Source organism: Budorcas taxicolor, chromosome 21 (assembly GCF_023091745.1).
Source record: "Budorcas taxicolor isolate Tak-1 chromosome 21, Takin1.1, whole genome shotgun sequence".
Taxonomy (NCBI): Eukaryota; Metazoa; Chordata; class Mammalia; order Artiodactyla; family Bovidae; genus Budorcas; species Budorcas taxicolor.
In genome coordinates, this window is record NC_068930.1 from 38,676,513 (window position 1) to 38,703,982 (window position 27,470).

General features: G+C 47.3%; 1 protein-coding gene and 2 pseudogenes across 1 annotated transcript; all 3 read right to left on the minus strand.

Annotated features, from left to right (window-relative positions):
* Positions 1-1,262: 1,262 nt before the first annotated feature.
* Positions 1,263-3,229, minus strand: LOC128066913 (mast cell protease 3-like; annotated as a pseudogene).
* Positions 3,230-13,000: 9,771 nt separating this feature from the next.
* On the minus strand, positions 13,001-15,875 carry LOC128066914 (granzyme H-like; annotated as a pseudogene).
* A 2,481-nt stretch (positions 15,876-18,356) lies between these two features.
* On the minus strand, positions 18,357-20,315 carry LOC128066549 (mast cell protease 3-like). The gene is made up of 5 exons (XM_052659581.1): positions 20,261-20,315; positions 19,900-20,047; positions 19,293-19,428; positions 18,845-19,102; positions 18,357-18,512 (listed from the first exon to the last, which is right to left on the minus strand). The coding sequence occupies exons 1-5, from the start codon at positions 20,313-20,315 to the stop codon at positions 18,357-18,359; spliced, it is 753 nt and encodes a 250-aa protein (XP_052515541.1).
* Positions 20,316-27,470: the final 7,155 nt, after the last annotated feature.

Genomic DNA, 27,470 nt, shown 5'->3' on the forward strand with positions numbered 1-27,470 from the left:
TGCTTCAGCATTACTGATGGTGATCTGGGGGTGGAGGGACTGCACTTCGTTTACTTTTCTTATCCATATGTGCTGTATTTAGTTGTCTTTCTGTGATGAATGGGCAGAGGAGCCTGGAGGGCGACAGTCCATAGGGTCACAAAGAATCTGATACAATTGCAGTATCTTCGCACACTTGCACGCACCATGTTGAGTATGTTCCATTTATGAGGAATATATTTTGATGAATATGTGTTACTTTCTGCCAGAACATGTTTTGCAATAGTTGGAGCTCACTCTCCATTCAAATGTTCAGCAAACCACTTCTCTTAAGCCCTCTCTAAGCTGCATGTCTTAAAACTGAGGTTGCTCTTCTGAACCTTGCATCAAAACTTCAGCAATTGATTAAAAAAGAAAATACAGGAAGAAATGAACCCAATAACTATAGGCTATAGATACTCTTTGAAACTTTAGGATACCTTGAAACCAATGATTTTCTTTAGAGTGAGTTTCCTTTGGAGATAAATATATTCATACATAAACACACGTGGGAATGATGAAGGTGGGGAGCGGCTGGCTCAGCCCAAGGTGGAAGAGCTCCCTCTAGGTCCCTTGGGGCTGAAGGAGGATGTGCCCTCAGGACACCAGAGGCTGCACAGGGCCCTGGGCCCAGGACTCCAAGACAGGGCTGTGACAGGTACTGAAGCTGGGCCTAGGAATACTGAAGGCCTCCTGAAACTTTCTCAGGCTTCTGAGCTCTGCCTGCTCTGATGCAGGGAGGGAACACTGCATGGGGTGAGCTATACCTTTGTAAACCTCCCCCATTTCTGTGAGGGTGGACAAGTGCCCCCCACCTCAACCCTCAGCCTCATGTGGCCCTCCTTCCAAATCTGGTTTCTCTTGTTTTCCCGCAGGGCACTGGGATGGTGGAGAGGGGAGTAGGTGTGGACGAGGGAGAAGACATATGGATGAGACACAAGGGTTGTCAAGAAGGGGGTTGTGTATTCCTGACAGGGGTCTCCCTTCTCTGATGGAGCTCATGGGCAGCCTGGAGGGGGAGCTGGCACTGGGGACGTGTGACTGGAGGGAGCTGGCTGTCAGTGCAGCAGTGAACAGATGTTTCCCTGACATAGCAGGTACCTAACGAATATGTGAATAAAGGAGGAATCAGTGATTTCTGCTCAAGAGATGAAAGTTTATTAAGTTCCAGACAGCCCTCCTCCACCCACTTTGACCAAGGTTTCCAATCCCAGGGAAGATGGAGGGGTCCATCCTGGGGCACCTCAGTCTGATCCCTGCCATTTGTCCTCTGTCATTGTTGTCTGGATCCAGGACAGAAAGCTGGAGATTCTGGTGTAGACATGTGGAGTCGTACCATCCTTTTTTCCAAAGGACACAATGCCCTGGGCCACACCATTACACACGAGTGGGCCGCCAGAGTCACCCTGTGGGCAGAGAGGGCAAGGGCTGGGCTCACCTTCTTCAGGTCTGATCTCCCTGCCACCCTGGGATGGGTGGTCCCTATTAGGGGCCCTGGCTGATAAAAGGGTTTTGTTGGTCCTGAGGTTTCAATCTGGCCCTGACAATCCGCCTCCTCCCACAGGAAACCTCTGCCCATATGTGACTTTGAGGCAATATCCATCCCCCAGGGACCTCAGACAGACACCAGATCGGAGGACAGGCTGGGGACACAGGACAGAACTCGCTCCCACTGCCCCAGATCCAGAGACCAAGGCTTTGCATGGATGACACTGGGGAGCTCACCTTAAAGGAACTCTTGCTCTCTCTCGGGTCCCCTGCACATATCTGGGTGGTGGTGCTGTAATATGGGTGGCGAGCGGTTCATTTCTCTGCCCTTTGGACCTCAAGCTCTACCTCCTGTAGTTTATCTGGGTGGGGCATATCCACACCAAGACGCCCCCAGCCAACTACACTGCATAGCATCCCTGGATTCACCGTATCCCAGTCCCTGGGCAGACTGATGGGGCTCACAGCAGTGGTCACATTTGCCTTCCTCATCAGCTGAAAGCAGAAGAAAGGCATTGTTACCTACTGATGGCCCACAGAGACTGAAGGACAGTTGAGGGGTTGCCCTCTTCACAGCCCTGGGACAGAAGGCAACCCCACGACTGTCCTGCAGTCTCCAGACCTGCAGGGTCTGGAATGAGGTCATGGGGGATGCAGAACCCCAGGAAGGAAGTGTCCCGGAGTCGGTGCAGCCACGTGTCCTACCTGCAGTAACATGATGTCGTTGGCCCCAGTCTCATCATTATACTCAGAGTGGGGGATGGCTCTTCTCACTTGGATGACCTGCTGGGTCCTCTCTCGGTCCATGATGTTATGTGCTCCTAGGGTGACGTTTATTGACCTGCAAAGACTGCAGAGAGGGAAAGGGAGTCACAGGAGACACAGGCCAGGATCCTGAAGGAATGCTTGGGATAGGGCAGGACTTAGGGAGGGGAGAATTCTAGGGGGTGGGCCTTGGAGCTGAGCATCTCTATGCTGTCTGCTTCCATGCAGCCTGGGCAGGGTAGTAGTTCCTGGAGTCCACGGAAGGTGTTCAATCCTGCACAAGTTTGACTATGTCTAGGAAAATGTGAATTTTTCATATGTGCACTCTGGGCTCCAGGGTGCAACATTGGTTTCCTTCCATATTATGTTAGATCAGACCCTCTCTCCATGCATCAGTGGCATTGACCTGTCCCTCTCTGGCCAAAGCTCACCTGTCCTCCGAAGAACGTCTTACCTTACCTGGTGGCCTAGGTCTGCAGCCCCTGAGAAGATTGTTCCCTGGGAGGAGTCAACAGAGGGATGGGGACCTGGGTACTGCTCCTCACCTTCCCTGGCAGCAAGCTGCGGTTAGTACAAAGTCCTCACACATGAGGAAATCCCCACAGATCAAAGTTTTATCTGCAGTCTGTATTTGAAGATACGCCATGTAGGGACTGGAGTGAGGCTTGGCCTCATGGCCCCCGATAATCTTCGCTGAAAGAAAGACACCAGCCTACCCACTGTGCTCATGCAGCCAAGGGTAGAGAGGGGAGATGGGTCCATATTTGCTTGTCTTTGACCTGAGTTAGAAAAGTTCCTGAAGATGGGCCAGAGCGAGGCTGTGTATGAGTGTAGCATCTGAGCAGGTCTGTGTATGTGGGGAGGGACTGGGCCTCTGAGGGTGGGACCGTTACTCACCTGCCTCCCCGGTGGGGGACAGAAGAAGGGCCAGCAGGAGCAGGACCAGGACCAGGACCATCTCTGCAGGAAAGCTGCCCAGATCTGAGCAGCTGCTACTTCCGTCTTTTAACCAGTGTCTCCTCCCATGTTGTGGCTTTTATCCCTTGAGATTTCTCTGAAGCCTCACACTTCTGTCTGATCAGGTCCTGGGGTCTGAGTGGAGAGTGTACTTAGTGATCACCACAGAAGCACCCATAAGCTCTTGGCTTAGTGGCATCACTCAGCAGAAAGCAAGAAAATCACTACAAGTAGAAGTAGTGAGACGCTGCATCAACAAATACCAGATGTTTGAGCCCCAGCATTCTGGGTCCCATGATGAGAGATTCATGACTTAGAATGTCTTCATTTCTGTTGTTCTTTGATCACCAGGGTGATTGTGTATTGAGGCCTCTTTGTATGAGAAATTTGGAGATCAGATCTCTCACTTCTGGTGGAGGAGACAAAACCCGCAGGGTCAAACAGGATGGTGAGAACCATGGTGTGATAAAAGAAGTGAGTGTTGTTTTTTTTTTTTTCTTCAAAACAGCAACATTGTTTTACCCATGAATCTGCATTTTGGTCAGGATACAGTGTGGATAGCACTCCTCTGCTCCTCTTGGTATCAGGGAGGTTTGAAGCCTGGATGCTGAATTACTGATGTCTCGCTCACTCATGCCCAGTGGATGGTGCTGGCTGTTCACTGGGCATGTTGGTTTCTCTCCATCAGGCACCTCAAGTCACCTCTGTCTCTGGGATTGTCAGTCTCCCTCGCACATGACATGTTGTTGGCTTTCTCCCGAATAAGCATCTGCTAAGAAACAAGCCAGGCACAAGCTGGGCTCTTCTAATTACCTCACTTTTGATGTCCTATGGCATCTGTTCTACCATGTCCCTCTGTTTGAGGCAATCAAGAGCTCCCAGCAGATTAAACAGGAAGGGCCCGAGATTTCATCTCCCAGCAGGAGTGTTGCAGTCAAGGAAGAAGAGCCTGTGGGATGGGAGTTCCCTGTGAAGTGAGAATGGGTGCCAGGGAGGCTAAGCAGAATTCCCCCACCACTACCCAGAGAATGGCATTCTGATGTCCCAGTACAATTTGCTAACCAAATTGTCCTGGTCGTGTCCCAATAATGGAAAAGGTGGAGAGAGTCATGGAACTGAAAACATCATGGGGCCTAAACACCTTGATCTCAAGTCTCTTCTAAAGCAATGAAACCTTTGATTAAGAAACAAAGCCCACTGTCAATACGGATTCTGGCAGGGGAGCCACAGTTAACCAGGGCGTGGTGTCCAAGCCAAGCCCATGTGGGGTGAGCATGTGTCCACGCCTGGCCTCTCTCCTGTGTGGACACACTTCTCACCCTGCACCCTGCATTGGGCATCCCGGATCAGGTAACAGAATACACGTGAGGCAGAGATTCAATGCCCACGTGGGATAAGGAGGGTGTTCACACAAGGGATGGGTGGTTTCTGAGCAAGGGTGTTTAGGGGCCTTCTTGAGGGTGGGGGCAACCAGGTGGGATTTATCAGAGCAGGACAAATAGGGTGAGGTGGGCATTGGTGGTAGGGGGCTCCCTAATGTGCATCACCAGATTCTGGGGCATGGGAATCAGGGGATGCCCTTGGGGATGATGGGTGAGAGATGGGTTATATACATCTCTGCAGATGCTGATCAGATTAAGTCAACTTATTAAGGCTGCTGAGCTAGGTTTTTCATTGAGGATTAGATGATGATTGTGGCATCAGTGTTAACTTCCTGGGTCTGAAGGTTGGATGGTGGCTACGTATGTCCTTGTTTGTAGGAATTACATTCTATAGTATTTGAGAAGCAATAGAATGCCGTTTCAGTAACTGATACTAGCAAACGGTTCTGGAAAGGAAAACTTTTTGCATCGTGATTGCAACATGCCTATGAGCTTGAGATTGTTTCCAATTTAAAAGGAAATCTGTACCTTTCACATATAGAATAATAACCTGTTTTCAGATATAATTTACAAGAAAATCTGTTACAGTAGTACCAAATATAGGTATGAGGCTAAGGAAAAACTTAAGCAGAATTGTGAAAAACCAATTCATGCAAAATGTTAACCTGCTTCTGAAAAACACAAGAAAAGTCTTTAGACACAGCAAGATATTCTTACTTCTCGAATACAAAGAGTGAAAGTGCAAGTGAAGTTGCTCAGTCGTGTCCGACTCTTTGCCGCCCCGTGGACTGTAGCCTACCAGGCTCCTCCATTCATGGGATTCTCCAGGCAAGAATACTGGAGTGGGTTGCCATTTCCTCCTCCAGAGGGTCTTCCCAACCCAGGGATAGAACCCGGGTCTCCCGCATTGTAGGCAGACGCTTTACTATGTGAGCCACCGGGGAAGTTGCATACAATAGATCTACACCAAAAATGTACTGATTCTTCCAAGTTAATATGTGAATATGGTTATACAAATAATATATATAATGGGATTGTTAAAAGAAACCTATTGAATTTTTTCTCCTAGTGCTCCACAAGTTCTAGACAATTTCTAACATTTATGTGGAAAATAAACATGGAAGAATCACTAGGGAAATTTTGTCCAAATGAAAAATGTATAATAAGGGAGAAGGTTAGCCTATCAGACTAAAAGCTATGGAAGGTCTTTCTGAACTCAGTGTGATTTATTCTCTATTCTTTTGCCCTGCTTTTCTGCTCTATTTTGTTATGTCTCACTTTGGCTTCTTTATTGGCTCTCCACTATATATCTATATATTATTTTAGTTGTTACACTGAAGGATATGCGTTCAGCTTCCCCTGTGGGTCAGATGGTAAAAAATCTGCCTGTAATGCCGGAGATCTGGGTTTGACCCCTGGCTTGGGAAGATCCTCTGGAGAAGGGAACGGCTACCCACTCCAGTATTCTTGCCTGGGAAATCCCATGGATGGAGGAGCCTGGCAGCTATAGTCTCAGTTCAGTTCAGTTCAGTCACTCAGTCGTGTCCAACTCTTTGCAACCCCATGAATCACAGCACGCCAGGCCTCCCTGTCCATCACCAACTCCCAGAGTTCACTCAGACTCATGTCCATTGAGTCAGTGATGCCATCCAGCCATCTCATCCTCTGTCGTCCCCTTCTCCTCCTGCCCCCAATCCCTCCCAGCATCAGAGTCTTTTCCAATGAGTCAACTCTTAGCATGAGGTGGCCAAAGTACTGGAGCTTCAGCTTTAACATCATTCCTTCCGAAGAAATTCCAGGGCTGATCTCCTTCAGAATGGACTGGTTGAATCTCCTTGCAGTCCAAGGGACTCTCAAGAGTCTTCTCCAACACCACAGTTCAAAAGCATCAATTCTTTGACACTCAGCCTTCACAGTCCAACTCTCACGTCCATATATGACCACAGGAAAAACCATAGCCTTGACTAGACGGAGCTTAGTTGGCAAAGTAATGTCTCTGCTTTGAATATGCTATCTAGGTTGGTCATAACTTTTCTTCCAAGGAGTAAGCGTCTTTTAATTTCATGGCTGCAGTCACCATTTGCAGTGATTTTGGAGCCCCCAAAAATAAAGTCTACCACTGTTTCCACTGTTTCCCCATCTATTGGGACTGGATGCCATGATCTTCATTTTCTGAATGTTGAGCTTTAAGCCAACTTTTTCACTCTCCTCCTTCACTTTCATCAAGAGGCTTTTTAGTTCCTCTTCACTTTCTGCCTTAAGGGTGGTGTCATCTGCATATCTGAGGTTATTGATATTTCTCCCGGCAATCTTGATTCCAGCTTGTGTTTCTTCCAGTCCAGCGTTTCTCATGATGTACTCTGCATAGAAGTTAAATAAGCAGGGTGACAATATACAGCCTTGACGTACTCCTTTTCCTATTTGGAACCAGTCTGTTGTTCCATGTCCAGTTCTAACTGTTGCTTCCTGACCTGCATATAGGTTTCTCAAGAGGCAGGTCAGGTGGTCTATGAGGCTGCAAAGAATCAGACAGGGCTGAGCAACTAATACTTTCACTTTTTTTTCCCCACTCATATGTGAACCTCGTAATGGTATATTTCACTTGTCTTCCTTCTCACCCTTTGAGTTATCTTTGTCATACATTTCTCCACTATATTCCTTAAATACTATTTTGCCTTAAATAGTCAATAATCGATGTAAGAAACTGATATAAATTCTCTTCCATTTAGTCACTTTTTAAAAATTAAAGTATAGTCATTCACAGTATTAGTTTCTGGTGTACAATGTAGTATCCCATATATTTATAGTTTACACTCCATATAAAGTTATTATATAGTATTGACTACATTCCCAGTGCTGTCCATTATATCCATGCATCTTAGTTATTTGATACCTACTGGTTTGTACCTCTTAATCCCCTTTGACTATCTTGTCTCTGTCACCACCCACTCCCCTGTGGTAACTACTAATTTGTTCTCTGTGTCTATGAGTCTGTTTCTATTTTGTTAAATTGGTTCAACTGTTTTATACTTTAGATTCCACATATAAGTGAAAATGTGTAGTAGTTATCCTTCTCTGTCTGAGTTCAGTAAACTTAATACTTTCCAGGTCCATGCATGTTGTTGCAAATGGAGAAATTTCACTGTTTCACGGCTGAGTATACACTGTTGTGTGTATATATATGCCACCCCTTCTCCATCCATTCCTCTGTTAATGGATGCTGAGCTTGATTTCATAGATTGGCTTTTATAAATAACGCTTCTTTGAACATTGGGGTGCATATATTAATGACATATTGAATTAGTGCTTTTCTTTACTTTGGATATATACCCAGGTGTGGAATTGCTGAATCCTATGGTAATTCTATTTGTAAGTTCTTGAGGAACTTTGATACTGTTTTCTCTAGAGGCTGGACTAATTTATATTCCTAACAACAGTATACTGGCTTTGTCTTTTCAACGCATCCTGTTAACACTTATCATTTGTTGTCTTTTTGACAGTAGTCATTCTAAGATGTGTGTGGTAATATTGTGATTTTGATGTGCATGTATTAGGTTAGTGCAAGAGGAATTGCAGTTTTTGCATTTTGCTGTTTGATATTGGAATACATTCTTAAATATGGTTATGTCATATGTCATTTTAATGCACATTTCTTGCTTTATGTTTTTTTGCTAATGACTTGTTACCTGCTATTTATTTATTTTTATTTCAGACTAGGAAAATGATGTTACACAAAAAGCACCTTGCTCGGTTTTCTTATTCCGGTTCAAAATGGATCGTAAAGCAGCAAAGACAACTTGCAATATGAACCACGCATTTGGCCCAGGGCTGCTAATGAACATACAGTGCAGTAGTGGTTCAAGAAGCTTTGCAAAGGAGATGAGAGCCTTGAAGATGAGGGGCACAGTGGATGGCCATTGGAAGTTGACAAGTACCAAGTGAGAGCATCATCAAAGCTGATCCTCTTACAACTGCACGAGAAGCTGCTGAAGAACTCAATGTCAACCATTCTTTGGTTGTTTGGCATTTGGAGCAAATCGGAAAGGTAAAGAAGCTCGATGAGTGGGTGCCTCATGAGCTGATCGCAAATCAAAAAAATCATCATTTTGAAGTGTCATCTTCTCTTAGTCTATGCAACAACAACGAACCATTTCTAGATAGGATTGTGACATGGGATGAAACGTGGGTTTTATATGACACTGGTGACCACCAGCTCAGTGGTGGAACCGAGAAGAAGCTCTAGAGCATGTCCCAAAGCCAAACGTGCACCAAAAGAGGGCTCAAAGTCACTGCTTGGTAGTCTGCTGCCCATCTAACCCACTATAGCTTTCTGAATCCAAGTGAAACCGTTATGTCTGAGAAGTATGCTCAGCAAATAGATGAGCTGCACCAAAAACTGATGCCTACAGCCAGCAGTGGTCAACAGAATGTGCTCAGTTCGTCTCCACAACAATGCCTGATCACACATCGTACAACCGACTGTTCAAAAGTTGTATGACTGGGGCTACAAAGTTTGGCCTCATCCAGTATTTTCACCTGACCTCTTGCTAACTGACTACCACTTCTTCAAGCATCTCGACAACTTTTTTCAGGGAAAGCACTTCCACAACCAGCAGGAGGTAGAAAATACTTTCTGAGAGTTGGTCAAATCCAGAATCATGGATTTTTACTTTACAGAAATAAATAAACTTATTTCTTGGTGGCAGAAATGTATTGATAGTAATGGTTCCTATTATGATTAATAAAGAAGTGTTTGAGCCTAATTATAATGATTTAAAATTCAGTTTGAAGTTGCAGTTATTTTTTTGCCAACCTAATACCTCATAATTAGTGATGTTGAAAATCTTTCCAAAGAATAGCAAGGAGAGATAAGAAAGCCTTCCTCAGTGATCAATGCAAAGAAACAGAGGAAAACAATAGAATGGGAAAGACTAGAGATCTCTTCCAGAAAATTAGAGATACCAAGGGAACATTTCATGCAAAGATGTGCTCAATAAAGGACAGAAATGGTAGGGATCTAACAGAAGCAGAAGATATTAAGAAGAGGTGGCAAGAATACACAGAAGAACTGTTCAGAAAATATCTTCATGAGCCAGATAATCACCATAGTGTGATCACTCACCTTAGAGCCAGATCCTGGAATGTGAAGTCAAGTGGGCCTTAGGAATCATCACTTCGAACAAAGCTAGTGGAGGTGATGGAATTCCAGTGGAGTTATTTCAAATCGTGAAAGATGATGCTGTGAACGTGCTGCAGTCAATATGCCAGCAAATTTGGAAAATTCGGCAGTGGCCACAGGACTGGAAAAGGTCAGTTCTATTCCAATCCCAAAGAAAGGCAATGCAAAGAATGCTCAAACTACCACACAATTGTACTCATCTCACACACTTGTAAAGTAATGCTCAAAATTCTCCAAGCCAGGCTTCAGCAATATGTGAACCGTGAACTTCCTGATGTTCAAGCTGGTTTTAGAAAAGGCAGAGGAACCAGAGGTCAAATTGCCAACATCCGCTGGATTATGGAAAATGCAAGAGAGTTCCAGAAAAACATCTATTTCTGCTTTATTGACTATGCCAAAGCCTTTGACTGTGTGGATCACAATCAACTGCGAAAAATTCTTCAAGAGATGGGAATACCAGATCATGGCATCCGGTCCCATCACTTCATGGGAAATAGGTGGGGAAACAGTGGAAACAGTGGTAGACTTTATTTTGGGGGGCTCCAAAATCACTGCAGATGGTGACTGCAGCCATGAAATTAAGAGACGCTTACTCCTTGGAAGAAAAGTTATGACCAACCTAGATAGCACATTCAAAAGCAGAGACATCACTTTGATGACTAAGGTCCGTCTAGTCAAGGCTATGGTTTTTCCTGTGTTCATATATGGATGTGAGAGTTGGACTGTGAAGAAAGCTGAGCGCTGAAGAATTGATGCTTTTGAACTGTAGCATTGGAGAAGACTCTTGAGAGTCCCTGGGACTGCTAGGAAATCCAACCTGTCAATTCTGAAGGAGATCAGCCCTGGGATTTCCTTGGAAGGAATGATGCTAAAGCTGAAACTCCAGTACTTTGGCCACCTCATGTGAAGAGTTGACTCACTGGAAAAAACTCTGATGCTGGGAGGGATTGGGGTCAGGAGGCGAAGGGGACGACAGAGGATGAGATGGCTGGATGGCATCACTGACTCGATGGAAGTGAGTCTGAGTGACCTCTGGGAGTTGGTGAGGGACAGGGAGGCCTGGCGTGCTGCGATTCATGGGGTCGCAAAGAGTTGGACAAGATTGAGCCACTGAACTGAACTGAACTGATCATCCTCAAGTCACTGGTGGTGCTTTTTAAAGAATTCAAGACATCTGGGTCACAATGAACTGTCTTTCAGATTAAATATGGGATCTCGTCGGTTTGCAAACTGAGGTTCATGCTTCCACATGTAAGATAACAAAAGAGGCGGTTCCAGGGGTCTCTTCCCTCCTTCCCTTCCAGACATGGACTCCATGGAGCACAGACTAGAAACCCCAGGACCTGTGGGTCTCCAAGCCTCTTCCAATTTCACATTGCCCTTCTGGAATCAAACAAGATAATGCATGTGAAACTATAATGTACAATCCAGCTAAAATACAGAGAAAGTAATTATTTTCAAGACAAGATTTCCTCCAGATAGACAAGATTTCTTCCAGATTCCAAATACAGGTCTATCTGTGCCAAAGTGAACTTCCCTGTGGAAAGGGAGGCACCACGGAAATTTAAAGGAACTTTCTCATCGCTAAGACCATGCAGATCTCCTGCACGGCTGAGACGGTAAAGCGTCTGTCTGCTTGTAAGGTGGGAGACCCAGATTTGATCCGTGGGTCAGGAAGATCTCTTGGAGAAGGAAATGGCAAACCACTCCAATATTCTTGCCTGGAAAACTCCATGGATGGAGGAGCCTGGAAGGCTGTACTGTCCATGGGGTTGCAAAGGGTCGGACACGACTGAGCTACTTCACTTCACTTCTCACCACTAAACTTTTCCTGATGGCAGAGACAGAGCTTGTTATGTTCTGGCACAAAGAGAAAGATCAATATTTGATCTACTGATGGATGGCAATATCATACTTTGGCGCCCAGTGGCCCTGGATCCTTGTGGCTCACAAGGCTGCCATAACCCGGTTGCCAGCAGGGGGAGTCAGAGGCCCAATGCCAGGCCAGGCTGAAAGGGCTGAGGCCTCTCAGTACCTCTACAGGCCTTGGTGGTGGTTGAGCCCCTGGGGATGTTGGGCTGGACCCAGGGCCTGAGGTGGCCCTTCCCAGGTGGGAGGTGGGTCCTGGCTCCTCTGATAAGCAGAAGGTACTGGATGGGAGGTTAGGTATGGCAGGGAGAGTGGCTCAAAACCAGGTGAGCTGGAAGGGAAAGGAGCTGGTGGCTAGGGCACTCAGGTGGAAAACAGGGGCTGGTGTGGGACGGTACACAGGGAGCAAGGTTGACTGAGTCCTGTGTTGGGCCTGGGGCAGGGTGTGGAGATGGGACCTGAGTGAGGCTGAGGACCATCATGGGAACATCTCTGCCGCCTAAGCTCCAGACAGTTCCAGTATGGGAGCAGCCTGCCCTCACAGGAGAGAGAGAGGCTCTGGAAACAGGAATCTGAGTGCCCATGGCATGGCCCCCTGACCTGCTCGGTCCCTGGAGTTATTCTCCGTCCTCTGACCTGTTCTTTGCTAAATTGTTGAGGGGTTGGTGACAGTGTTTGGCTTAGAAAGGTAAGAAATTTCTAACTTGAAGAGAGGACCATTCTGGGGAGAATTTGTCCTTTTTAAGGAATTGCCCTTTAGATTCATCCCTGGCGGAAGGCTAAGCACCAAAGAGATTTTCTTGCTTTGGCTAAGCACCAGATCATTTTCTCAATGATTTCTCATTGAGGAATCAATGAGATTCTATACAGACAGCAGGGATTTAGGGAGGAGTGAGGCCTAGGGTGGCTTAGTGGTAAAGAATTTGCCTGCCAAGCAGGAGATGCAAGAGATGCGGATTCGACCCCTGGGTCGGGAAGATCCCCTGGAGAAGGAAATGGCAACCCACTCCAGTGTTTGTGCCTGGAAAATCCCATGGACAGAGGAGCCTGGCAGGCCACAGTCCATGGGGTCGCAAAGAATGGGACACGACTTAGCGACTTAGCAAGCAGCAGAGGGCTAGGGAGGAAGGAGAAGTAAAACCCAGAACTGACAGCAGAGGGCGCCCTGGAGCAGCGTGGTTATGTATTGAGGTGGTTCCACGAATAAATAGGAATTCAGTCACCATTGCTTTAGAGATCCCATTTATTGTGGCCCTGTGATCCCACTGCCAATCCCTATGGGATTCTTGCTGCTGCCCCAGGACAGTGGTCAGTGCAGAGAAAGGTCAGTCTCAAGCTGCTGTTAGAGCTGCTTCATTGTTCTCTTTATCCAGGGCAGGAAGTGTGAGACCTGGGTGAAGACTCCTGGAGGTATCCCATTCACCTTTCCATAGGAGAAAGTACCATGGACCACTTTTTTACACACGAGGGGTCCACCGGAGTCACCCTGTGGGCAGAGAGATAAGGGCTGAGCAGGCCTCCTTGCTCTGTCTTCTCTGCCGCCGGGGTTGGGTGGTCTCAGCCAGGGGCTGTGGGGAAGACCCAGGCCCAGGGAGGCCTGGTCACGTCCTGGTCCTGGGGCTCCAGCCTGACTCTGACTGTTCTTAGCAGCTGGACTCACGTCTACCTTTCTGTCAATTTTCTCCTGGATACTCTGGTGATAAGAAAGCTGTGGGATGACTGATGCTTCCTGACCAACTCAGGAAAAAAAGGCAAAATATTGGATTCAAGGAGCAGGCTGCCAAAGCTCTCAGCTGAGGATGAAGATACGGCCTCTGCCCTACCCATACCTCCTGGGTCTGTGTGCTCAGATGCAGGAAAACTGACCTTGAAGCCGGTCTTCACCTTCCTTGGGTCCCCGACACAAATCTGGGTGGCCCGGCTGTAGTGCCTGGGGTCGAGGGATTCGCACACGCGATCCTCCTGCACCGTCAGCTCTGCCTCCTGCAGGGTGGTGGCTGGAGTGCCTGGGGCCACCTGCCCCTAGCCGGCCAGACTGCACACCTGTCCTGGCTTCACCCGGGCCTTGGCCTTGGGCAGACTAAGGGGCTTCACAGCTGATGTCTGCTTGGCCTTTCTTTCCAGCTGATGGGAAGAGACAAGAGTCTGGCTCAGCTGGTGGTCCTCTGGCCTGGATGCCATGATGAGGCTGCATGGACCCCATCTCTCACCTCTCCCCCTGAGACTGGTCAGGCTGCCAGAATGGGAAGGAAGAAAGAGGCAGGAGATCCTGGGAGATCTATGATCTGATCCCAGGAGGGCAGGGCCAGTGGGGAATTTCCCTTGCCTGCAGTAACATGATGTCGTTGGAGAAGTTCTTAGGATTATAGTCTGGGTGGCAGATGGCTCTTCTCACCCTGATGACCTGCTGGGTCCTCTCCTGCTGTTTGATGCTGTGGCCCCCAGGGTGACGTTGACTGAGCTGCATGGAGTGCAGAGCAGGGGTGTGGGGATCATGGGGTCACCGGAGATACAGCCCAGGAGCTGTGACAGGCAGCTGACACCAGGGCAGGGCAGCAGCTGAGGGGGAATTGAGGTGACAGACGGTCCTGGGCTGAGTGACTCTGGGCCCTGTGCTTCTCGGGGACATGAGGGCAGGGCTCCGGGAGCTTTCTCAGCGATATTGTGAAGTGACTCTGAGTCTGGGTTTTGGCTCTCACTGCACACTCTCATCCTTCTCTGATGCTTTATTTGGCCATTGTGGATCGACCCTTCTCAACCCTGCCTCTTGTTTTCACCTCCGACCCACTGACCTCAAAACTTTACTTGTCCTGTTTCTCAGCTTTTCATCACCCTAGTCCTGCTCGTAAGATGGCTTATTTGATGAGCTCTTGTGGTCCTGATTTCCAGGATCCTGGGGTGAAGGCGGGGTACCCCTGGGCTCAGCTCTTGGGGAGAGGACGGGTCCCTGTCCAGGCCTCAGGTAGGGTAGGCTGGCTACTGCCCCTCACCTTCCTCTGCAGTGAGCAGCCGTCAGAACAAAGTCCTTTTGTATGAGAACACCGCCACACCTCTTCCAACCGTTCTCACCCAGATACTGAACAAAAGCCATGTAGGGGCGGGAGTGGGGCTTGGCCTCATGGCCCCAAGTAATTTTCTCTGAAAGAAAAGGCTGAAAGATGGTGAGATGGGAGAGGCTATGGTTAGAAGGGAGATTTGGGAAGGTTGCAGTCGAGGTGGGTCGACAGTGCCCAACAGACACTAGGGGAGAGTCCCCCGGGTTCTCACTGCAGTGGGATAAACTTTTCTGAACCCCAAATGTCAGTATTGTTCCCCATGTCCTGATTCACACACGCATATGGAGGGCCCCGAGACTGCCTTCCAGAGGGTGGAGCCCAGAAGGTCATGGATGGGACCCCCAGCCCTCATTCTCATGGAGTCTCCTGGACCCCTCTGAGCCTCTGCTAACGTCCTGATGGTGCCATATTCTAATAATCCACCTATGGGTTTATGGAGTTGGATTTTCTAAAATCCTCATGTCCTAGGGCATAATGCATCCCAGGATCTCAGTAAACATCTGTTGACGCGTGAATGGCCTCCAATTAGCTTTTGGCTGAGCTTTGGTGGGGATAGTACTGGTGGGATTTAAGACCACAGGGATAGGGGAGGACACTGCCCAAGACAGTGGGGCAGAAAATGAACCGCTTGGGGCCTGGGGAAGAGTAACGACACCCAGAGAGCTTTGGGTGCTGCCATCTAGCCATTTCTGACCAGTCATACCCTGGGCTCCTCTCCTGGGCAGGAGTGAAGGGCGGGGAAACTGGCAAGTTTCTCTGGTTCTTAAGCTGGGTCCACTGTCAACTCCTGTGTTGTGGATGGTTTGTCTGAGGTGTCCTTTCCTGGCTGGAGTGAGGAATTTTCCTCATTTGTGTGTTATAGCTTCACATCCTCCACCAAATGCACAGCCCACTTTACCAGTGGTGAGAGAGAGGCTAAGAGCTACAAAAGCTTTTAGTGAGGCTTGCTTCCTACCATCCATCCTTGCTGAATGTCTATGCAGCATAGAACTTGTAGTCTCAGTTGGGATGGGAGCTGGTTCAGAATTTGGAGCTGAGCAGAAGGGCCAGGACTGCAGAGGTTTAGTGAGATGGGCTACCCTGTCGGGAATGGGGATGGTCACTCATGTGTCCCAGCCCGGGAGGCAGAAGAAAGGCCATCAGGAGCAGGGGTAGCTGCATCTTCCAGAAGATTTGCCCAGGTCAGAGCTGCTGGGGTGTCTTCCTTCCAGACACAAAGCACAGGGGAAGGAAGCAGAGGGGGCTCAGTGCCCCCACAGACCCCCCAGAGCTGTGCTTCCCCCAGCCGGGCGTGAGCATGCCACGTGTGACCATGTTCTCTGCCGTGGGATAGGTGAGAACGACACTGTCACCACACTTGCCCTCCCACTGCAGAGTCACAGAGCAAGAAGAACAACAAGAAAGTGGAGGCTGTGTTGCAGCCAGGGGAGGAGCTGTGTCCCCAGAGGCCCTCAGTGACTGAATCACGAGGGTCTGCATTTCTCCCCTCTCGGGTCTTCTTTGATCCTGGGGAAAGCATGAAAAACTAGCCAATAGGCGCGGTTCAGGGATACAGCGACATGGCTCCTGTACTTGGGAAGCTCAGGGGCTGGACGAGACCTAGAGTCTGCGGGCAGAGGACACGAGTGCGAGGACCACGGTGCGGGGCTCTGCTTGGGGCCAAGGTTGAGGCAGAGACCACACTTGCTCGAGGAGCAGCGAGACCTGGACTCACCCAGTGGCCCAAACAGCAGCCCCACTTCCTGTCTTGCAGGGTTCCAGCCTCACGTTTTTGGAGGATTTAGAATCTCTTGTTTAAATATAAGGGTTTTGTAACAAAGAGAGCCTTTCTTACCTGAAAATTTTGAACGAAAGTCCTGGACTTGATATTCATTGAAACAGAGCAAACCATCACTGGGTCCTTCGGCAATGAGGGACAGGATTGGGTTGTGCTGAGGTATCCACCACCCCTCAAGCTCACCTGGGGGCTGTCCCACCCGAATCAGGGTGTTTGTGAGTCAGGAGGGGCTTCCTCTCCAGCAATGCTGGTGACTGGTGAGTGGGAAGGGGAAACAGATGCCGGTCATCTAATCCTTACTCCCCACTAAGTATTCTCTGTCCAGAGTCCAGGGAGCCACGTCTCAGATGTTCTGGGCCAGGCCATCCTAAACATGTGCAGATGACCCAACACTCTCACCAGTACGAGGACAGAAGAAAGAGGAATGGAAAGGACGGCATGAGGAGCTCTAAACAACCCAACCCCAAGGGAGTTGAAGCAAGAGCATCTTACGAATAAATAGAAAAACAGTGGAAGGAAATATGCTTCAGCATTACTGATGGTGATCTGGGGGTGGAGGGACTGCACTTCGTTTACTTTTCTTATCCATATGTGCTGTATTTAGTTGTCTTTCTATGATGAATGGGCAGAGGAGCCTGGAGGGCAACAGTCCATAGGGTCACAAAGAATCTGACACAACTGCAGTAACTTCGCACCCTTGCATGCACCATGTTGAATATATTCCATTTATGAGGAATATATTTTGATGAATATGTGTTACTTTCTGCCAGAACACGTTTTGCAATAGTTGGAGCTCACTCTCCATTCAGATGTTCAGCAAACCACTCCTCTTAAGCCCTCTCTAAGCTGCATGTCTTAAAACTGAGGTTGCTCTTCTGAACCTTGCATCAAAACTTCAGCAATTGATTAAAAAAAAAAAAATACAGGAAGAAATGTACCCAATAACTATAGGCTATAGATACTCTTTGAAACTTTAGGATACCTTGAAACCAATGATTTTCTTTAGAGTGAGTTTCCTTTGGAGATAAATATATTCATACACAAACACACGTGGGAATGATGAAGGTGGGGAGTGGTTGGCTCAGCCCAAGGTGGAAGAGCTCCTTCAAGGTCCCTTGGGGCTGAAGGAGGATGTACCCTCAGGACACCAGAGGCTGCACAGCGCCCTGGGCCCAGGACTCCAAGAGGTTGTGACAGGCACTCAAGCTGGGCCTAGGAATACTGAAGTCCTCCTGAAACTTTCTCAGGCTTCTGAGCTCTGCCTGCACTGACGCAGGGAAGGAACAGTCATGGGGTGAGTCACACCTTTGTAAACCTCCCCCATATCTGTTAGGGTGGGAAAGTGCCCCCCTCAACCCCAGTTTCTCAGGTGGTCCCCGTTCCAAATCTGGATTCTCTTCTGCTGCCCCCTGGACACTGGGATGTGGGGGAGGGGAGTAGGTGTGGATAAGGCGGAGGGTATATAGATAACACATGCAGGTGGGAATCAAGTGGGACCTATACTCCTGAGGAGGGGGTCTCCCTTCTCTGATGGAGCTCACGGGCAGCCTGCAGGGGGAGCTGGCACTGGGGACCTGTGACTGGAGGGAGCTGGCTACTGGTACAGTAGAAGTTTTATTCCAGAGATGGAAGGTGGGGATGAGAGGGGCGGTGTATGTGCTGGAGGCGGAAGCTGGTGACAGATCAGAAATGTGAACAGATGTTCCCCTGGCAGAGTAGGTGCCTAACAAGTATGTGAATAAAGGAGGAATCAGTGATTTCTGCTCAAAAGATAAAACTTTATTAAGTTCCAGGCAGCCCTCCTCCACCCACTTTGCCCAACACCTCTACCCCGGGGACGATGGACAGACCAATCCTGGGGGACCTCAGTCTGGTCCCTGCAGTTTGTACATTTTCATTGTTTCTTTGATCCATTGCTGAAACCTTGAGATTCTGGTGTAGACATCTGGAGGTGTATCTTTTCCATAGGACACAATGCCCTGGGCCACACCATTACACACGAGGGGGCCCCCGGAGTCACCCTGTGGGCAGAGAGAGCAAGGGCTGAGCTCACCTTCTTCAGGTCTGGTTTCCCTGCTACCCTGGGGTGGGTAGGCTCAGTTAGGGGTCCTGGCTGATATCAGGGCCTTGTTGGTCCTGAGGTTTCAGACTGGCCCTGACAATCCCCCTCCTCCTGCAGGAAGCCTCCACCCATATGTGACTGTGGGGCAGTGTTCACCCCCCAGGGACATGGGACAGAGACCAGATAGGAGGACAGGCCGGGGACACAGGGACAGGGCTCATTCCCACTGCTCCCTGTCCCCACAGCTTGGCTGTGCCCAGGGCTTTGCATGCATAAAGGTGTGTCACTCACCCTCATAGCATTATTCTTCATCCTTGGGTTCCCCACACACATCTGGGTGCTGGTGTTGTAAACTGCATAGCGAGATTTGCATTCCTCATCCCTTTGGACTTCAAGCTCTACCTCTTGCAGTTTCTTTGCGGTGGAGCCTTTCACATGAAGGCGTCCCCAGCCGGCCACACTGCACAGCATCCCTGGGTTCACCGTATCTGAGCTGCTGGGCAGGCCGATGGTGCTCACAGCAGCGGTCATTTTGGCCTTTCTCTCCAGCTGAAGGCAGAGGAAAGGCATTCTCACCTACTGATGGCCCACAGAAACTGCAGGACATTTGTGGAGTTGCCTTCCAGCGGCCCTGGGACCATGGAAGGGGACGTACAGGAGGAGCGTCGGGAATGAGTCATGGGGGATGCAGAACCCTGGGAGGAAAGTGTTCCAGAACCGGTGCAGCCGCGTGTCCCACCTGCAGTAACATGAGGTCGTTGGCACACGTCTCACTATTATAGCCTGGGTGGGGGATGGCACGTCTTGACAGGATGACCTGCTGGGTCCTCTCCTTCTTCTTGATGTTGTGGGCCCCCAGTGTGACTTTCATTGATCTGCACACATAGCAGAAGGGAGGGGGAGTCACAGGAGATACGGACCAGGAGCCTGAAAGACAGAGCACTGCCGGGAACAGGGCAGGACTGGGGAGCGAATTCTAGATGATTGGCCCTGGGTCTGGGCTTCTCTGTGCTGCCTGCCTCTGGCAGCCTGGGCAGGGTGGTAGTTCCTGGAGTCCACAGAGGGTGTTCAGTCCTGCAGAGGCTTGGCTGTCTCTGAGGAAAACGTGAACTTCTCACATTTGCACTCTGGACTCCAGGGTACAACCTTGGCTTCCTTCCGTCTCAGGTTTGATCAGTCCCTTCTCTCCATGCATCACTGGCATTGACCTGTCCATCTCTCCCCAAGGCTCACCTTTCCTCTGAAGAACTTCCTGTGTTGCTGGTAGCCCAGATTGGCAGGCCCTGAGAAGAGGGTTCCCTGGGAGGGCTCAGCAGAGGGATGGGGGCCCGGGCACTGCTCCTCACCTTCCCCGGCAGTGAGCTGCTGTCAGCACGAAGTCCTCACGCACGAGGAAACCCCCACATACGTAAGGTTCCCCTGAAATCTTGAACTGAAGAAACGCCATGTAGGGACGGGAGTGAGGCTTAGCCTCTTGGCCTGCGATGATTTTCCCTGAAAGAAAGATTCCAGCCTGCCAGCTGTGCTCATGGAGCCAAGGCTGGAGAGGGGAGATGGGCCCAGATTTGTTGGTCTTTAAGGGAATTTGACCTGAATTCAGAAATTTCCTTACATGGACCAGGCCCAGGCTGTGCATGAGTGTAGCATCTGAGCAGGTCTGTCCATGTGGGGTGGGTCTGGGCCTCTGAGGGTGGGACCATCACTCACCTGCCTCCCCAGTGGGGAACAGAGGAAGGGCCGCCAGGAGCAGGAACAGGACCATCTCTCCAGGAAGGCTGATCAGATTCTGAATAGCTGCTGCTTCTGTCTGGTCTTTTAACCCTAAGTGTCTGCTCTGGTGTGGTTTTTACCATCTGAGACTTTTCTGAAAGCCTCACACCTCTGTCTGATCAGGTCTTGGGGTCTGAGTGGAGTATGTACTTAGTGGTCACCACAGAGGCACCCATAAGCTCTTGGCTTGGTGCCATTACTCAGCAGAAAACAAGAAAATCGCTACAGATAGGAGTAGTGAGAAGCTGTATTGGCAAATACCAGATCTCTGAGCCCCAGCATCCTGGGGCTCATGATGAGAGATTCAAGAATGTCTTCATTTCTGTAGTTCTCTTTAGATCACTGGGGTCATTATTTATTTATTTAACAATTTTGTTTCATTTTTAAGTGGAGGGAAATTACTTTACAATATTGTGATGGCTTCTGCCATACATCATAATGAATCAGCCATAGGTATAAATGTCCCCTCCCCCTTAAACTGCCTTCCCACCTCCCTCTCCATCCCACCTCCATAGGTTGTCATACAGCACTGGCTTTGGGTTACCTGCATCGTGCAGTGAATTCCCACTGGCTATCTATCTTATCTTTACATAAGGTAATGTATATGTTTCAACACTACACCTTCAAGTCATCCCGCATTCTCCCTCCCTCACTGTGACCATAAGTCTGCTCTTTATGTCTGTATCTCCTTTGCTGCCCTGCAAATAGGATCATCAGCACCATCTTTCTATTACATAGAAAGAGTCTATACATATGCATTAATATACTATATTTGTCTTTCTCTTTCTGACTTACTTCACTCCGTACAATAGGTTCTAGGTTCATCCACCTCATTTGAATGGATTCAAATGCATTCCTTTTTACAGCTGCATAACATTCCATTGTGTATATGTACCACAATTTCTTTATCCATTTATCTGTTGATGGACATCTAGGTTGCTTCCAAGTCCCATCAATTGCAAGTAGTGCTGCACTGAACACTGGGGTATATATACCTTTTCCAATTATGGTTTTCTTAGGATATATGCCCAGTACTGAGGCGCTGCGTCATATGATAATTTTGTTCCTAGTTCCTTAAGGAGTCTGCATCCTGTTCTCCATAGTGACTGTATCAATTTGCATTCCTACCCACAGTTCAGGAGGGTTCTCTCTTCTCCACAGCCTCTCCAGCATTTATTGTTTGTGGACTTTTTGATGATGGCCGTTCTGACTGGGATGAGATGGTACCTCATTGCAGTTTTGATTTGCATTTCTCTAATAATGAGCAGTGCTGAGCATCTTTTCATGTGTTTAATAGCCATCTGTATGTCTTCTTTGGGGAAACGTCTGTTTAGTTCTTCTACCCTCTTTTTGATTGGATTGTTTATTTTTCTGATATTGAGCTGCATGAGCTGCTTGTATATATTGGAGATTAATCCTCTGTCAGTTGTTTCATTTGCTATTATTTTCTTCCATTCTGAGGGCTATCTTTTCACCTTGCTTGTAGTTTCCTTCATTGTGCAAAAGAATTTACACCAAGGTCATTGTAGATTGAGGTCCCTTTCGGTGTGAGACTGTGGGAAGCATTGGAAATAAGATTTCTTGCTTATGGCTAAGGAGACAAACCATCACGATCAGACAAGGATGGTGAGATTCATGGTGTGGGATGGACAGAATGGTGTGAGAGTGATGCTGAAGAGGGCTTATTCCCATTACTAAAGAACTGAGTAGTTTAAAAAAGAACAGCAATGTTACTTTTACCCAGGAATCTGCATTTGGTCAGGGTGCAGTGTGGATAGCACCCCTCTGCTCCCTTGGTATCAGGGAGGCTTGAAGCCTGGAGGCTGAATCTCTTGAAGGCTCTCTCACGTATGCTGAGTGGATGGTGCTGGCTGCTCACTGGGCATGCTGGCTTCTCTCCATGAAGGTCCCTCAAGCAGTCTTCATTTGTGGGATTGTTAGTCTCCCTCACAACATGGGGTTGCTTTGCCCCCAGATGAGGATCTGCTAAGAAATGAGCCAGACACAAGCTGGGTTCTTTTCATTACCTATACTTTGATGTCATAAGGCATCTGTTCTACCATATTCCACTCCTTGAAGCAATCAAGAGCTCCTACCAGTTAAAAATAGAAGGGCCCTAGACCTCACCCAATCCCAAAGAAAGGCAATGCCAAAGAATGCTCAAACTACTGCACAATTGCACTCATCTCACACGCTAGTAAAGTAATGCTCATAATTCTCCAAGCCAGGCTTCAGCAATACATGAACCGTGAAATTCCTGATGTTCAAGCTGGTTTTAGAAAAGGCAGAGGAACCAGAGATCAAATTGCCAACATCCACCGGATCATGGAAAAAACAAGAGAGTTCCAGAAAAACATCTATTTCTGCTTTATTGACTATGCCAAAGCCTTTGACTGCGAGGATCACAAGAAACTGCGGAAAATTCTGAAAGAGATGGGAATACCAGACCACCTGACCTGCCTCTTGAGAAATCTGTATGCAGGTCAGGAAGCAACAGTTAGAACTGGACATGGAACAACAGACTGGTTCCAAATAGGAAAAGGAGTATGTCAAGGCTATATATTGTCACCCTGATTAGGTAACTTCTATGCAGAGTACATCATGAGAAATGCTGGACTGGAAGAAGCACAAGCTGGAATCAAGATTGCTGGGAGAAATATCAATAACCTCAGATATGCAGATGACACCACCCTTAAGGCAGAAAGTGAAGAGGAACTAAAAAGCCTCTTGATGAAAGTGAAAGAGGAGAGTGAAAAAGTTGGCTTAAAGCTCAACATTCAGAAAACGAAGATCATGGCATCTGGTCCCATCACTTCATGGGAAATAGATGGGGAAACAGTGGAAACAGTGTCAGACTTTATTTTTGGGGGGCTCCAAAATCACTGCAGATGGTGACTGCAGCCATGAAATTAAGAGACGCTTACTCCTTGGAAGAAAAGTTATGATCAACCTAGATAGCATATTCAAAAGCAGAGACATTACTTTGCCGACTAAGGTCCATCTAGTCAAGGCTATGGTTTTTCCTGTGGTCATGTATGGATGTGAGAGTTGGACTGTGAAGAAGGCTGAGCGCCAAAGAATTGATGCTTTTGAACTGTGGTGTTGGAGAAGGCTCTTGAGAGTCCCTTGGACTGCAAGGAGATCCAACCAGTCCATTCTGAAGGAGATCAGCCCTAGGATTTCTTTGGAAGGAATGATGCTAAAGCTGAAACTCCAGTACTTTGGCCACCTCACATGAAGAGTTGACTCACTGGGAGAGACTCTGATGCTGGGAGGGATTGGGGGCAGGAGGAGAAGGGGACGACCGAGGATGAGATGGCTGGATGGCATCACTGACTCGATGGATGTGAGTCTGAGTGAACTCCAGGAGTTGGTGATGGACAGGGAGGCCTGGCATGCTGCGATTTTTGGGGTCGCAAAGGGTCAGACACGACTGCGCGACTGAACTGAGCTGAAGACCTTACCCCTGTCAGGAATGTTGCAGTCAGGGAAGAAGAGCCTGTGGGAAGGGAATCCCACATGAAGGGAGAAAGGAGGCCAGGGAGGCAAAGCAGAATTCCCCCACCGCTACCCTGAGAATGGCTTTCTGATGTTCCTGTACCATTTGCAAACCAAATCATCCTGGTCATGTCTTCATAACAGAAAAGGTGAAGAGAGTCATGGAGTTGAAAATATTGTAGGTCCTAAACATCTTGATTCACACCCCCTGCGCCCCCTCAAAAGCAACAACATGTTAAAGAAACAAAGCCCACTGCCAACAGGGATTCTGGCAGGAGAGCCCCAGCAAACCAGGGTAGGGTGTCCATGCCAAGCCTGTGCAGGGTGAGAATGTGCTCATGCCAGGCCTCTCTCCTGAGTGGACACACCTCTCACCCTACTTTGCAGTGGGCAGCCTGGATCAGGTAACCAGAATACATGTATGGTGCAGAGTGAATGCCCCAGTGAGGAGAAGAGAGTGTTCACACAAGCGACGGGCTACAAGCTGGTTTCTGATCAAGGGGAATTTATAGGCCTTCATGGGTTTGGGGGCAGTCTGGTAGGATATGTCAGAGCAGGACAAATATGGTGAAATGGCTGTTGGTACCAAGCGGCTGGCTGGTGTGGATCACCAGAGCCTAGGTGGGGGCAGCAGGGTCTTGTACTTGTGGAAGAGGGGTGAGAGATATGTTATATGAATCTCTTTGTAGACTAATCAGATAAGTCAACATATTAAAGGTGATGAGCCAGATTTCTCTGTGTCTGAGGATTAGATGATGACATCGATGTTAATTTCCTGGGTTTGATGGTTTGAATGTGGTTCCGTAAGAGTGTCCTTGTTTTAGGAATTACACTCTAAAGTATTTGAAAAGCAATGAAGCACCATGCCTGTAACTTTACTTGCAAATGGTTCTGGAAAACAAAAGGTTTTGTATCGCAATTGTAGCTTTTCTATAAGCTTGAGAGTGGTTCAGAGCTGAAATCTGTACAGAGACTACCCTGGTGGTCCAATGGATAAGAATCCACCTGCCAGTCTCCCTGGTCCAGGAAGAGTCTGCATGCTGCAGAGCCGCCTAAGCTGCGCACCCTGTGCTCTGCAGGGAGAAGCCACCTCAGTGGGAAGGCCACGCACCAGCTAGAGTAGCGCCCCCTCTCGGCAAGTCGCGGGAGCCCATACGCAGAGACAAAACCCATCACAGCCAAAAATCAAAAAATCGAAAAACTGGAAACGTGTACCTTTCGCCTAAACAAATGATAACCAGCTTGGAGATCACTGAAAAGAAACTCCGTACAGTAGCAACAGAGGAAGACACGACGCTTAGGAAAAATTTAACCAGAATTGTAAAAAACATATTTGTGCAAGATGTTAAAGCACTTCTGAAAAACAAAACAAAAGTTAAAGTACTTCTGAAAAAAACAGACTTAGAAACATTAAGGTGTTCTTAGTTCTTGGATTGGATGAAACTACACCAAAAAAGGTACTGATTCTCCCAAAGATAATACATAAGCATGATATAAAATAACATAATGTGGTTTAAAAAATCAATCCATTTTTTACTCTTGATGTTATACAAGTCCTAGACAATCTGTGAAATTTCTGAGAAAAATCAGTATGAAGGAATCACGAGGGAAATTATGCCACAAAGAAAAAGGAACAGTATGGGAGACAGCCTATTGGAGTTTAAAAACTACTAAAGTTCTTTCTGGAAGACAGTGTGGAGCTGAGCGATGAACAGACAGAGAGACTAGTGAAACAGAACGGAAGAACGCAGAAACATGCACAAGTATATATGGAAAGGTAGTTTCTAATAAGGTAGCATTTCGAATCATGAGGGAAAAAATGGACTTTTAACAAAGATTTTTGAACAAGTCATTTGTTAAGAGATTAAGTTAGAGAAACACTTCATAGAAACCACCAGAATAAAGTTTGAATAGATATTTGTATATTCAAATGTACAGCATAAAACCAAACATGCACTGGAAATAAGCCCAAGGAAATTCCTTTATAGATTGAGAGTGGGGAAAGCCTTTCTTGTAATGACTGGAAACCCAGAAACATTCTAAGAAAGGCTAATAAATAAATTATGATTTGAAAAAATAATTTTTAGTGTTTCTATATCAAAAAGGAGTACAAGCATATTTGATTTACAGGCAGCAAACTTGTGAAAAACATATGTCACAATTAAGTTAATCCATCTATTATAATGTACAGAGATCTGTAATCCAGAAGAAATAGACCAAAAACCTGATAGAATGGGCAAAAAATCTGAAAGTTCACAGTAAAACATATATAAAAACTAATGAAGAGTCTCAACTTCACTGTTGCTAAGCTAAATAGAAATAAGGAAAAAAGAAAACAATTATTCCACTCTATGTTATCTCACAGATGGCCAAAAATTCTATAGTTAAACAGCATATACCATGGATAATGTTTTTTTTTTTTTAAATTGGGGTTACAGGATACATCTTTTTTGTTTCCCCATAAGTTTATCTTCTATCCATGTCTTTATATTCAAGATGTTTCTCCTGTAAATCACACAAAATTGGATCTTACATTTTTGATGTAGACTGACAGTCTCTGCTATTTGGAGTATTTAATCTACTAAAATTTAATGCCTCTGCTGCTAAGATGAGATTGAAGAACATTGCATTATTATTTGATTTCTATTAATGTGATTTACTTGCATTAATAATTAATTAAAAATTATAATCATTATCTAGAAAACTGATAATAAAAACAAGAGAAGCAAACGGCAAAGGATAAAATGAAAGATATACTCATCTAAATGAAGAGTTCCAAAGAATAGAAAGGAGGGGAAAAAAAGAAAGCCTTTTATAATGCACAATGCAAAAAAATAGAGGAAAACAATAGAATGGGAAAGACTAGAGATCTTTTCAAGAAAATTAGAAATACCAAGGGAACATTTCAGGCAAAGATGAACACAATAAAGGGCAGAAATGGTATCAACCTAACAGAAGCAGAAGATATTAAGAAGAGGTGGCAAGAATACACAGAAGAACTATACAAAAAAGATCTTCATAACCCAGATAACCATGATGGTGTGATCAATCACCTAGAGCCAGATATCCTGGAGTGTGAAGTCAAGTGGGCCTTAGGAAGCATCATTACAAACAAAGCATGTAGGGGCGGGAGTGGGGCTTGGCTTCACGGCCCCCGATGATCTCCCCTGAAGGAAAAGGGCTGTTCTGCTTGTGTGCCACCACTGAGTGTACCTTGTTGGCATTGGCTTCATGCTCAGAATTGCTGGGCACTGGGGAGTCCAGCCTGGCCTGGAGTTGGTGGGGCGGGAGGAGGCTGGGAAGGGGCTCAACTTCCTCCTCTAGAACAGAGCAGCTGTCTGGATCTGCAAATAAGTCTCCCACACATAATTAGAGGTGAGCATAGAATCTGCCTGCAATGCAGGAGACTCAGGTTCGATATCTGGGCTGGGAAGATCCCCTGGAGAAGAGAATGACAACCCACTCCAGTATTCTTGCCTGGAGAATTCCATGGACAGAGGAGACTGGTGGGCTACAGTCCTTGGGGTCGCAAAGAGTCAGACAGGACTGAGCAACTATCACTTTCACTTTTCATTCCTGTCCTAGGGATAGCAAAGTCCTAGAGGCTTTGGAAAATTCCTCCCCAACCTGTGCTTCATTCCAGGTGAAT